At 41.9% G+C, this 14,429-nt stretch overlaps 1 protein-coding gene across 4 annotated transcripts in view; it reads left to right on the plus strand.

Moving 5' to 3' along the window:
• Positions 1 to 3,093: 3,093 nt before the first annotated feature.
• LOC125884025 (protein phosphatase 3 catalytic subunit alpha) overlaps positions 3,094 to 14,429 on the plus strand; it is a 77,349-nt gene continuing 66,013 nt past the window's right edge. For 2 of the 4 annotated variants that reach the window (XM_049568734.1, XM_049568733.1), the window contains exon 1: positions 3,095 to 3,381. In XM_049568734.1, coding sequence (XP_049424691.1) covers positions 3,321 to 3,381 — 61 coding nt within the window. In that variant the 5' untranslated portion in view covers positions 3,095 to 3,320. Of the gene's footprint in view, positions 3,382 to 14,429 lie in introns of all 4 variants that reach the window. The other 2 variants (XM_049568732.1, XM_049568735.1) reach the window with 2 other exon arrangements.

The raw sequence follows: 14,429 nt of genomic DNA on the forward strand, positions 1-14,429 counted from the left end.
ATAATGACGGATAAAAAATCATGGCCTCCTATTTCATGATATGCCATTTAAAAGACAGAGGAGGTCTATAAGTGAGCAAAACAGCAACTAGCAAACACAAAGGTCGCTGTCAGACAGACAACAGGTGATCAGAGAGAGAAAAAAACTTGAGCCACGGACTTGACCAGAGTTTAATTAAGTCTGCAGTGCCATGGGTGCAAAGCAGAACACTAGAACCTGAGGCGTGTTAAAACTAATGATCTGGTGTGAATGTCTCCACTACAGGCAGAGATAAAAGGGCTGTGGGATGTTCTGGCCTACTATGCACACGCACACACACACACACACACACACACACACACACACACACACACACACACACACACAGAGTCCCTCATTGAGAGAAATGTTAAACTTAGGGCTTCATTAACTGCCTCCACCTGCCAAATAACTGACTCATACCACACCAGTGCCCCGCTAATAGCAATTTGCCACCATTTATTTCCTTTGAGCAGCACTGGGGTAAGTGAAATGCACAATTGTGGAGAAAATGAGCAGGTGAAAGCTGAGGTCTCCTTCAGGCAAATTGTCAGTATCTGATGACTCACCAATGATGGATCATTCTGTTCCCATGCATGCAGATCCACACACTACCACTCACTCGCAGTTTCTGTGTGCCCACTTTGATCTAACCACAGAGACAGCATGTTGACTCTGTGCAATGACTCTTCTATAGTGGAGAATAAAGCTATCAAAGCCAGCTACTTTTTTATGACTAATGACATGGAGACAAATAAAATGTCAAGTTAACCGTGACCACAGTGACATATGTTATCCCCAGTGTAAACAAACAAGACTGAAGTGGCAAGTCTTGTCCTGAGGGTGGCACTAGAGTAAAAGTATTGAAGAATCAGAAAAAAACAAAAACATGGAGTTCACTGAAAGTATCAGGATTCATCCTCAGGGTACTATGAACATCCAGAGTAAATTCTATGGGAATGGGCAGTCAGTTAAAGTTTGACATGTATTTCTACTGTTATTATTGTTGACTTAAAAGCAGAAAAAAAACAACAACAGATGATTATTGTATGAATGGCGCTGATCTACGGAAGCCCATTTCGGCCTGTGAAAGAAAAAGAAAGATGAATAGCTAGCCATGACAAAAAAAAAAAAGAATATATGTGAAAATAAAGAATATTTTACTTGTTATCTCATCATTTTGATTTTTATTTAAAAAAAATTTGATTTACGAACTCAGTGTTTGACTTATCCGTTAATAATTTTGCCTTATTATATAATAGTTTTAATGTTTCATCTCATAATCTTTTACTTACTATCTGAAAAATTTATAATTAATATGTATATTATTGGGGCGGCACAGTGGTGTGGTGGTCAGCACTCTCGCCTCACAGCAAGAGGGTTGCCGGTTCGATCCCGGGCGTGGGAGCCCTTCTGTGCGGAGTTTGCATGTTCTCCCCGTGTCAGTGTGGGTTCTTTCCGGGCACTCCGGCTTCCTCCCACAGTCCAAAGACATGCAGATTGGGGACTAGGCTAACTGATAACTCTAAATTGTCCGTAGGTGTGAATGTGAGCGTGAATGGTTGTCTGTCTCTATGTGTCAGCCCTGTGATAGTCTGGCGACCTGTCCACGGTGTACCCTGCCTCTCGCCCGATGTCAGCTGGGATAGGCTCCAGCCCCCCCGCGACCCTCAAGAGGATGAAGCGGTTAGAAGATGAATGAATGAATGTATATTATTATTATTGACTTGCTATCTCTATTTTGACAGTATACCTTATAAACTTCACTTAGGGAGTGTTCATTACTTATGGGGGGCTGGATACAAAATGGGGCATGTCAAGTTGTTTTTAAAGCACTGGAGAGGGACTTGTTTTTTCATGATCTTTTTAAAATACAACTTTGGATGGTTGTATTTTGTATTTATTTTAAACACCATCTCAACCACTAATCCCGCCAACGGGTTTGAAAGGTTTTTTGTTTTGTTTTTTCGAATTACCCAAATCACATTTGTTAAAAGGCAGAAACTTGAAAAACAGAAATTATTTTTGCTATTTGTTTTGATTATAACTAAAAAAGCCAGGTTCAAAATGGACGCGGAAGCACCCTGATTTGTTAATTGCTGTGCAGGTGCTGTCAGCAGTCGCTGGGCTGTTCACACCAGAAGCACATTTCCTCTGGGATGCATATTCTATCATTAATCATAATCAGATTATTAGTCATATTCAATATTTACCAGTGTTTTCTTGCCAGATTTGCCAAGTGCTGAAATTATTGCTGCAGATTACAAGCTGGCCAGGTTGCTTGGTACCGCACCGCATCCAGTATGAACAGCCCAGCTGGGCGCCAAAAGCACGCTGGCAGTGCTCCATGGAAATCGGCAATATTTGTGGCACCTCCATGTCCAACATGAACCTGGCGTTACTCGCATGCTGTTTGTTTGTTGCTTTTGCTCCAATACCTAAAATTGGTGCGAATATTGAAAAAAATGGTTAGGACCTATTTACTGTGGATGAAGGGTCATGCATTTTCCCCAGTCTCTCAGGGAGGCTCAATGACAAATATTTGTGGCTTTGGGAAGGGTCAAGATAGAAATAAAATAAATAAATAAATAAAAAGTAACAGTAAGTAAAGAACAGTCCCTTAGTCAGGTCAAGATTATTCACATTTGTTGATTTTATAATATCTCGTCAAAGAACTGCAGTTGAGAATTAGCCAGCAGGCTAACACTGGCACATTCTTGTTTCATTTTCTGGTGGAAATTGGCTTTCAAACTGAGAATGTAATTCCAAATACATTTTCAATAGATACATGATTTTGCATGTTAAACTTAGTATTTTATCTGCTGCTGCAAACATATTTTGAGTAAAAACAATTCTTTGTTGATATAAATCTGTTCAGTCAAATAGTTATTGTGCATAGCCAGCTATATTTTTTTTTTATAAGGTATTCATACCAGGCCGGATTGACACACAAACAGCCCTTTGATAAAAGTAAATGTACTAGCATAGCGGCAGCCTGCTGCTCTCCACCAATGGGAAGCCTTGGTGTGAGTTGGGGGCGGGCCTCGTTGGTCAGCAGGTTTGACTGCACACTGCGCTCAGACAACTTGATACAGAGTAACAGTAAATCAGACAGAGCAGCTCCTACAGCACCAGCAGTGAAATTGTAACCCTGTTGCAAGTATTTTTGGCCGCTGATAGGACCGAGTGAGATCACTGCGGTCTCTTTTCTCGGATAGACTCAAGAGTTGTTCGGCAAGAGCAACGCAGGGACCGTTTTCAGTCTCATTTCTGCTATATCTCAATATTATATCACACTGGAAATGTCCGAAAACAAGCCGAATGATGAACCGAAGTTATCTACGACGGACAGGGTGGTGAAATGTAAGTGTAATTTTTCCTGCCACGCTCAAACGAGACGCTAGCACAGCGTCTGTCTTTGACCAGCAGAAGCAGACTTGGGAAGAATTCACGGTCGCAGCAGCAGCAGCAGCAAATGTAGACGAAAATTGTTTGCTGGCTATGGAGGAAGAAGGGTGTTAGCCGAGCTATGACAGCAGCAGTCAACTAGGAAGTGAGGGTAACTCCAGTTAGTAGACCAGAGCAAGAATATTTCTCGAAATGTGTCACATTCAGCCTGTGAGGCGTGATACAGCTTGTCTGTACGTACACTGTTTTCATTAGCAACGCATACAGCCAGCAGTGTGCCAGATGCATGATCCTTTGATTCATATACACAGTGTACAGCTTTACAGTATGCATGCAGATATTGCACAACCATTGCATTCAACCCAAGGGCGATTTTCCCTCGTTTTGCATGCATCACCAAGCATAGTTTTATCAAGGCTCCTTTTTTTCACCATTGCATAATACTACTTGATGTCGCCTGTGTTTTGTAATCTCTCATATGGGGGTGTTCATCGTGTGCTTTAGTGCTCATGCCATATGGGGTGGTTCTTCCTGCCTTCTGTGTTTACAGGTCTGACATTCCACCTTTGCAGTCTACCATAAGAATGCAATAAAGATCATAATCAAGTCGACCTACCCCTTGACACACACACACACACACACACACACACACACACACACACACACACACACAGAGTAGGAGCAATGTAGCTTGCCCAGTTTCATGTCAGCTGACATATTGACTTAAATGTGCTCTGCTTGAGTTGCAGTATTTAAAGCCTATTTCTGTCAGAATCTGAGCGCACTTTGTGTCATTGTGAGATCTCATGTTGGACAGCAAAGCCCGTCCTCTGAAGCAAGATGACAGAATGTGTTTATTTGTGCTTGCTGGTTGGGATCCAGCACTAGTTGCAGCCATTCTCCTCTCCAGCTCAAATAGGCTACATCACAACAGGCATTTGCAGTGATCACAGTGTGCACAGGCACGGGAGGGAATCGTTGAGTGGTTTTTATTCAGGCTTAGTTGCAAGGGTTCAACCGGTCGAAATGATTAGATCATCGGTGACCATTAAACATTAAGATTTTGTCGAGAAAGGAGGCAAGGCACCGCTACAGTGTTCAAAACACCATGGAATCATTGAGTATATTAAAGGCAAGCCTGAGCTCTGGCTCACTAAGCTCTGTCACAAATATAGTTTCACTTCAGTGCTTTCTCAGGCTTAGCTTGTGTTATTTGAGACAAGAAAATGTTTTAGCAAAATGATAACTGCAACTCTGGTAAGAGCAGAGCTAACCCCAGTTGTGTTATGGCTACATTTTGCTCAGAAAAAAAGGGGTTCAGTGATAAAAGAGAGTCGCAGCATGTCTTGGGTGCTTTTTGTGATGAATATTTCAAGAGATCATCCCCCTACAGTCTCCACCAACTTGAAGGGTGATGAAAAATAGATATGACAAGTATGGGTTTTGAAGAGATTTAACATTATCACTGGGAGACTTGGCCGGTCGTGTTATACAGATCTACTTTTCCCTTTGTCACGCTGAGGGGATGCCATTGTATTGCTCAACACTGTATTTGCAGTGCTCTGCCTAGTGTAGGTCTGCTATGGCCTTAATCAGGTTAAAATGTATCGATTAGTCATTAGAGAGGCTGTCAGGGAATCTGAGAGCAGCGTTTCAAGGGCTCACACTTGGATGTCGAGATCAGCAAAGTAATTTCTCATTATTCATTCAAGTTTTGAGAAGTCAGTGTTTTGGTAATGCATCAGTATTATGACAACACGGACGCTGGCTGTGTACAAAGCACCTCTCCAAAATAACTGCAGGCTATAGGTGTGAAGTAATTTGTTTTCAGCTGCCGAGTTTGCCCCGCTACAAGGTGTCAGTCCAACTTATCATAAGTGCTTTGCATCCACCTGTTTTCAAAATGCATTATCATAATGCTCCTGAAAGCCACTGCCGCATAGTAATTACTCATAAGAGTTTAATCGGCTGAGGCAGGAGAAGTTGCGTAATTTTCATCATGTTTTCAACCTCGGGAGGAAGAAACTGAAATATATGAGCAACTTTCAGCATGTAACCATTTCATATGATAAGCTCCATCACATGTATGTTAGTCAGAGTTTGGTGTTGTGTAGAACTCCTGCTTGTTGGTTGAGCATTGCCGCTGCTTTGTGTTAATTTGGCTCACCTGTTTAAGCAGGATTATGTTGTGACTCAAATTATAATCCTGATTATTTAGCCAGATATTGTGGTCATCAGTTTTTACTACAATTACCAGCCATACAGCTTCAACTAATGACTACTTTTGTTATTTATAAATCTTTAGTGCATAAAATGTCAGAAAAAAAGCAAGAAAATGCCCAAAAGAATTTCCACATCCCAAGTTTACATATTCAGATTGCTTGTTTGTTTCTGGCCAACATTTAAAAACCCAAAGATGTTTAATTTCATAACACAGAAGATTAGAAAAAAACAGCAAATATACACATTAGCCAACCTGAAACCAGTACGTTTTTGGCACTCAGCTCAGATTAGTCATTATTATGCATCATTCATCAAACTTGTATTTTAAATCACATCACGGTGCAGCTGCTACAGTCTTTTGAATATGTAATTATTGCCAGTAAACTATTCCTACAATTTAACAGTTGTACCCTGAATGACAAATTGCACTAGAGCTACCCTCAGTTAGATATCAAATAAATAAACAGTTCGTAAAAAGGTTGTCATGGAGCGATCGTGACAACCACCACGCTTCAAAGCAGAGCAAGCTCAGTAATGGTGTTTTTCCGTCACCGGCTAAAAAGCAGGGCCTCCGAGCCCCCGATGGTGGGTCCTTCTCTATGAGTGGGGATGGATAACATCTGACATTTGACTTTTGAGGAGGGGCCCCCATGCTCAGACATGCGTGGGTTGGAGAGATGGCAGTGGTGACAGCGGCGCAATGCCAGCCACTGATCCCAGCTGGATAGCCGAGTCATTTATAGAACAGAACATTAAGTAATGCCACATACTTGATCCTTGCCTTACATGTGATCACCTATCACCTGCATCCTGCTTCATGTTCATAACCCGGCATGTGTGCTGTCATGGTGGGTCTTTCTTATCAGGTGCAAACACAGTGTAAAACATAGACATAAAATAACCATTTGTCAGGAATGCCCTTCGGGGTGATGTCATTCTGAGCAATATCTCCTCATTAGCATGCATAAACTTCATCATTAGCTTTATTTGGATGGAAATAAGATTACTATGGGAAAGTTAAACGATTTATAATAACCGCTGTGGGTGTTTGTGGTTTTAATGCTGTGCCAGTCGGCTGTGTCTGTAATTTGTAAAGATAAAATTTCAGTTGAATTAGTGAGTCTGCCATATTTTGGTGAAGTCAGAAGTCCCTTGCTGTTACTAATTCTGAGGGAATCAATTGTCAGGAAATACATTCTTAGTTTGTTTTTGCCACATAATTTCTTCTTTTGCTAAAAGAATTTTAATAGAGTGAATAATAATGCACGTGTGCTGCTCTGTGGGATGGAGACAAAGCCCATTAGATGACATACTGTCTTACGCATTTAGCTTTCCAGTATTCCTGTGTGGTTGCTATACAGTTTGACTGGCGGCCCAGAAACGTAAGCATTTAGTGTGAGGATATACAGTGCATTGTATTCACTCTGTTATGTTGTTTTTTTCTCTGATGGATTGAATTGATCTCTGTGAGAGTTTCCTAAGAATTTGATTCATTCATGGTAGATGCTCAGCATTTCTCAGCTTACTTTCTAGAAAGTGTGAATGGAAGACAGGCTCAGAGGAAGACCACTTTGTGATTGTGGCATTGTGGTTAATATTAATTCCAATTATTAATCCATCTTTGGGAACAAAATTGTTTGATTTTACCAGAACATAATGCTACATCTGAAATGGCAGAAGTGGACGGAAAATATAACTTATTACTGTCAGTAATTTCACAAGCAAAAACGCCAAGAATTTCTAAATTGTGTTGATTTGCGGACTTGTCATCTGTGATGTGGACAAAACAAGCAATTTAAAGATGTCTTATTGGGCTTTAGGAAATTGTTATGGGCATTTTTTTTTTTTTTTACATTTTATAGATAGAAAATTCACAACAATTGTGACCACGTATGTGCATGCATCCACGCGTTGCTCCTTTTCGCCAATTGGCATGTAGCCTACATTCAGTCAGCTGTTCTTTGGCACATGAGCAGACTTTCCACAAAATTATGGGCAAGTCTGTGAATCCATTTGGAAGTTATGCATCTTTTTATGATAGGCCACTCCCATTGCCAATCCACCCACCCCTTTTTAACCTTTTTAACACACAGTTGATCTCCATGCCATATTTCAGCCTCCTACGCTAAAAACGGGATTCCACAGGTGTACAGGCTGTACAGCTCCTGGTTGCAACCAAAAAATCTCCAGACTAATTGATAATAAAAATAATCATTAACTGCAGCACTTTACAATATTAGTTATGCTAGTATTAAATATTGTTATGCTACCACTTGATGCAGCTTAAATCAAATGATTTAGCCCTTAATACACACAGGTGAGAGGGTGAATATAATCTTCTGGCAGCTGCTTCTGTGTTTAAGGAGCAGAGTGGTTAATCAGAGCCTGTGATTGGCTAGACAGTTGACCTGTGAACAGGGATTACTCGATCTGCTGCATCAGAGCAGGCACTTAAATAGCAAACTGTCAATATCATATCCAATCAAGTTTGTTTGTGGAAGGAAAAATCATGATCACAATTATCATTATTAATTGTGCATCATTGTTTGCTTTCAGCTGCTGGCCTCAATTGATTTTCAGTGTTTTCTTTCCTGGCTTCAACCTTGTCATGAACGGTGGACCCGCAAGATATATGTTGGGTGTGCAAGGCTGTTGTGTTTTAAACTTTTCTGAACAAGGTAAAGTTAGTATGTCAGCATCATAACTCTTCAAGGATGCCCCCTCCCTGCTTGCTGTCATGTCTCCTTGGCATGTGAAGGAGCCCGGGTGCTGGTGGCTGGCGGGCCGGCCACCTCCTCCTCAGCATATTTTGACAGCAGTCCACTCAAACAGCTCGACCTGGAAATGTCGCCCACAGCAGAAACTGTAAGTGACAAGAAGATAACCAAACAAGCGATCACAGCCTGTCATGTATCTGCTTGTCTAGTCCACCGTGATGAAAAAGATTCTTCTGGCGGTTTTTGATAACAGCGTATCGCATCATGGCGTAGTGGGGAAGACGTGAACTACCTCTGTTGTGATGTGATGCTCAGATACACAGTCTGGTATTCTGAACCTGAGTAAGTGCACCTTTACCGCTCATTAGATTAAAGAGGAATTAGGCTCTGTTGTGGATTTAGGGCACAGCAAAGCGGCGGATTTGGACAGATTAAGCTCCATATAGGGGGATAAAGGCGGCTCTGCTCAGAGGTTGTAATCTGACTCCATGCATTAGCTGCTGCTCTTGCTAATTCATGTGAACAAATGGATGTTGGGTCTTGATAAAGCAATAGGGGGAGAAAAACTGTTTACCTACCATGGCACTTTCAGATTGTTGCTAAGCCTATGAGTACAGTTCGGGGATTTGCAAGCCTTTGAACTCACACTGTTGATACATTTGAACCAGTACGGTTGTGTCAGCAGCAGTTTTGTAGCATATACGTCAAGAGACGGAGTTTCACTGCAGCTGTGTGCTATTGTTTCTCATCATAAGGTGCCTTACATGCACGTTTTCCTCTTTAATCACCACAGAACCATTTTGCAGAGGACCAACCAGAAAAAATTCCACTCTTGATTGCCTGTACCCACAGTGGCATCCGTGAGCCATAGATCATAATACTGCCCTATCGTATTTGGTAAAAATCAGCCTCCGTATAAACAAACCCATAGCATTTCCCTTTACATGGCTGGCAGACACCAACACATGGTCCTTTTGTCGGCTACAGTGGCTAACAAAAGCGATTTGGAACAGGGACAGGAGTCGTGTGTCATTAGATCCCTCTCTGGAGCTGGGCACAGCACAAATCAATCAGTACAGAGTCTACAACACAGTAACTACATGTTGGGCACCCAGTGCAGCGAGTGTGGGGGAGGAGAGGCTAACCCAGTGAACTGGGAGCAACTGGGTTGCTCGGTTATGTCTGAGGCCAGCAGAGTAGTAAATCTGCTTTCTCACCTCAAATCCCAAGACATGGGGTTTTGAGGGTGTTGTGTGAACACAACACTCATGTGCACATGCATGCACACATTAGCTACAACATGGGTCACTTTTAGTTAATTTAGGAAGTGGATTTACTTCCGAATTCAGATATAGAAAACCATCTGTCACAGGGCTGTTGCCAAATGCTGTTTAGCAAAAACTGAGAGCAAATGCTTTGTCAAGGGCTGTGAATCATTGGCTTAACAGAGACTCAATTCAATTAGCGACTCAGTGGATGATGATTTGGTTCAGGAGCGATTTGTGTGTTTTTATGCATGATTTAATTTTGTAAATTGCAGTCTGATTTGGTAAGTGTTAGCTAAAATCAGCAACAAATGTGTAGTAAAACATGCGAGGCTGTCGTTACTGTTTCGCGAGGCGAATCGTAAAAAGACAGCAAAATTACATTTGAAACAGGAGGAAAAAAAGGTGTTACAATTAGATGGCAATTTTTTTCACAGTTTTTAGAACAATGAAGATTTAACTGAGTCTCTCCCTTAGAACTGTGTCAAGCTGAAAATCTACTTTTAAACATTTAACACCTGACAGCTTTAGTTCTGTTGTACTGTATTAATAACAAATGAAGGTAAACAAATGAAAATTTTTTGCCAGGTTTTGCAAAATGCTTTGTGACATCAGTTCACATGGTCTTCGCTTCACATTTTCATCTCAGCAGTGCAAATAATGTGGTAACAGTAACACGAGTAGTGGCAGTGACAGGACTAATTTCACCTTATTAGTACTAGTCAAGGGAGGGAGTGTGTGTAGGTGTGGGCAGGTTGGGAGAGTGAAAGCAAATACTTGTGGGTGAGCAAGCTGGTTTAAAGCATAGACTGTATAAAATAATGGACGTAGCTACTGTGATGTCCCCCACTGAGTTGTGGACTCCTGTTTTGAGGCCTCGAATTTAGCATTTTGGCCATTGCCATCTTGGTATTTTGGAGCCAGAAGTGACCAAATTTAGACAAGATGGTTGCCACTCAAAAAGTGCCCTGCCCTTAATTATGTGCAACTTTAAGCCTTGATAACTGTAAGTTGGTAAGTTATATAAAAATTTACCCACTGTACAGTTGTCATGAACGTAAACATTTTAACATGGGGGTCTATTGGGATTGACTTGCCTTTGGAGCTAGCCTCAAGTGGCCATTTGGAGAACTGCAGTTTTTGGCACTTGGTGTTGCCTTAATTTTTCAGCCCTATAAGCTGGCCAGTGGAAATGCTGCTTCACCTTTACAGATATATATATATATATATATATATATAGATTTAAGTATTCTGGCAACATAACATTAGTTTTGCAGAGTGAATTTAAGGGAGGGAATTATAGGGAACTCTACATTTTAGGGATGTTTTGGTAGCTCTGTTGATCTGTCGTACTTGTTTGTAAAAGACAGTGATTATCAGTGATTATGATTATCTGGTATCACCCAGGAAGAAGTTGACCCAGTGAGACAGTAAATGTGTCCTTGCTGAAGCCACATTGATTCATACCTTTTTTTCTTTCAGCACATTGATGCAGTTAAATCTGCATAATTTAAAATCAATGCATCAGTGTAATGAATGAGTCCTTACATCTCCTAGCTGTATCATTAGCTAAATAATTGCAGTTTACATTTTAAATTGCCTGAATATTTATTTAACCTCAGCCCACAGGTATGCACACACGCACAGCCACCTCAAACCGCATGCTAAATGAGAACCCATTTTAGCGACACTGAAGAATGCTCTCTGCCTCAGTAATGTTTTTATCGAGGACAAACCTCTTCAGTTTGAACATGCACAGTATTCTGGCCTCAGTTGTCCTGCCATACTCGTTTCTGCTTTGAAGGAGGAGGTTCCTGGTGGTGAAAACATACCTGTGTGCTAAATGGGAGACTTGTCTTCGTGGACTGGGACGAGCCTCTGCATGCTGCTGTGTGACAGATGCAAACATAGACGCACACTCCGGTGTTGTGCCAGGTGGTGGTTTGTATTTAAATATGGGTAAAATGAGTAAAGCCATCTGCGGGCTGCCTGTAAATGGTAGATTAGTAAGCAGAGAAAAGTCACCGCAGCAGGAGGGATGTTGTAACTCTTGTGTCGGCTCATCGACTCAGCGCACGTATAGGGGGGACTGACATGGAAAGGGTGCACAATATCTCATGGTAACTGTCTAGTCGAGATTGCCTCTTCTCTGCTATCATGTAGGCATCGGTACTTGTTGACACCCACACACACACACACACACGCACACACATTGGAGCTGATGCAAATGCGACCTGTTCCTATGAAGAACTGATGAATATGCAGATTTCTTTCATTTTCAGTACGCGGAGGGAATGTGTGTGAGGGAACAAACAACACAGGCAGTATACAACCTGTTCACTTTATCTGACATTAAAGCCGGACAGGTAAAGTCAAACCTAAGCTATGAGGGAGTTTGTTATGATGACCTCACTGTGCCTTTTTATTACCACAACCTAAGCACAGACAGCGATGCTGGACTCAAGAAAACAAATTTGCTTTGAAAACAGTTGCAGCCATCGGAGCGAATCTTAGGAAAGACAGTCAGTGAGGCCTAATTTTCTCATTTCAGCAACTTCGCCCGATCATTATGGTCGATTTTTTAGTTTTTTTGCGGTGTGTTAGAGCAGAACAGGATTTCTAACGGTTGTCCTCAGGTTGTAGCTCTGCAGCTTTATTTTGGCGGGGCTTTGGTTTGGCCGATCACTGAAGCATAGGCACGGAGAACATCGGCCAACATGGCATCAGCGCTGTGCATTCAGACAATTTGCCCAGTGGGTTCTGGCCAGCGATGGGCTTCAGGGCTTCAAATGCAGTTTGACATTTTTCAGGGCATTTTCAGCACTGGCAGTTTTCGACTATAAACCAGGAGACCTTTTGAAGTGAAGTATGTGTGGGACTTAAAGTGAACGTCATGTGTGCCAGCTTGCTGGTTGTTTGCTGCACTATTCCTCACCTTTTTATATACCACTTCATTATACCTCATCATTCAGCTGCGTTCCAAGAAATGAATCTACTGCCGGGCAGATTTTATCAGACCGGGGAGATCATGTTGTATGCACAGTTCCTTTTAATTATCAGACCAATCAATACTTTTAATCAAGTGATATGGATACACTTCATTATAGTCTTGAGTAACAGTGGGGGCAAGAATAAGAGCAGTTGAACCACTTATACTTTTTTGTGGCTGTTTTGTAAAATGTGATTTTGTATTTTTAAGGCATTTAGGAAAAAAACATTTATTTTAACCCTGCTGCACAAAACAAGATTATTCTCAGGTTGTGCTTGGAGCATTTTAACAGTAAGGATCTTTTTTGTTTCTCAGCTCCATTAAGCAAATGAACAAAAATTAGCTTAATTGAGGGAAGCCCTAATTACAGATGGGTAAATAAGCGCATTATATGCCACGTTGTTTTTCCTCTGTTCATTCACCGTTGATCCTGCTTGAAAAGGACGACCCCGGGGGTACTTTTTCTTTCTTTCAGGTGTTGTTAGCTAAAGTACCCAGTGTGTGGACGAGAGAGAAACTCCAGCTATACAAATACAGCTGGAGGTGAGTCGAGGCCCCAAGGTTTATTTACACTTATTCACACGTGTTAATTATAGACCACCTGGCTGAAAATTAACCCTCTTATTCCTCGTGGTGGCCAATTTGGTGTCTGCTTGTCTTGGTTGATGACAAATAGTCTTTTCATTGGTTGTCAGCTTGTTTTATAATTGACCTGACAGGATGTTGTCTCGTGAGATTGGCATTTGTGTAAATAGATGAGACAGTACTTCCTGATGTTGGTGAACATGCTTGTCATCTTCATATTTATTTATTTATTTCCAGAATTTTAGAAATCAGGGCCTCGTTTAAAAATTTGCACTTGCATATTTTCAAGTTTAGGTCTGGATTATGATTTTTTATTTATGCATGAATCCCTTTTTTTGGCCCTCGGCTAAACCCTTCTCGTCGATCTCTAAAAATGCATCATGAGACGACCAGGCAAACAGGGGTTAAGCTGACGATGGCAGGCCTCTCAGTCACTTGCGCCCACATGGAGAGGAGAGGGAGGAGGACCGCTGCCTGGCCCACTCACTCAAAACACGCTCTGCAGAGGCTGTCCAAAGCCAGAGTCATGCCTTAGGTGTGTGTGTGTATGTGTGTGGTGGGTAGGTAGGGGGTGGACATACTGTAGAGGTTGTGTGTATTTGTATTTGTTACCATGCCCTTGCTGTTTGGTCTGTTGAATCAGGCCAGGGTCAACTCAAAAGAGACCACCAGGTGACACCTCTGGCAGTTGGCCCCCAGCAGTTTTCTTTGGAAATAGTTAAATATATCTCGGTTAAAGTTAGATTGAATTTGCGTTAGAGTTTGCCCACGATGTCACAGTCACAGACAGTCACAACCCCCTGGAAGTAAAGCCGACTCGGAGTTGGGCTCCGCAGTTGCCAGGCCAAGACGACCACGATGATAGTGCAAACTGATATCTCATCAGTCTGAGCTCACAGTGTGCCTCTGTTAGCCAGATTGTGGAGAGGTTAGTGTGTCCCAGGGCTCCGATTGATTTTGTGCCTGTCCAAACCACACCAGGGAGCCATACATTACAATGACCAATCATTTGAGCTTTAATGCTGTCCCGCTCCCTATCGGACCATTAGGAGGAGGGGGAGGGCTTGTGGATTCCTATTGTGTCGTTCTGCTGTCCAGCGAGCCTGCTGCTTATGAGCAGTTGTATTCTGCTTCATTGATTGCATGCAGAGAGATCCTGTTTCTCAGTAGACTGTGGTAGCTGTCATTATTGTGCGTGTTCATACATGTGTGTTTTCATACGAT

Source organism: Epinephelus fuscoguttatus, linkage group LG23, assembly GCF_011397635.1.
Source record: "Epinephelus fuscoguttatus linkage group LG23, E.fuscoguttatus.final_Chr_v1".
In the NCBI taxonomy this organism is placed as follows: domain Eukaryota; kingdom Metazoa; phylum Chordata; class Actinopteri; order Perciformes; family Serranidae; genus Epinephelus; species Epinephelus fuscoguttatus.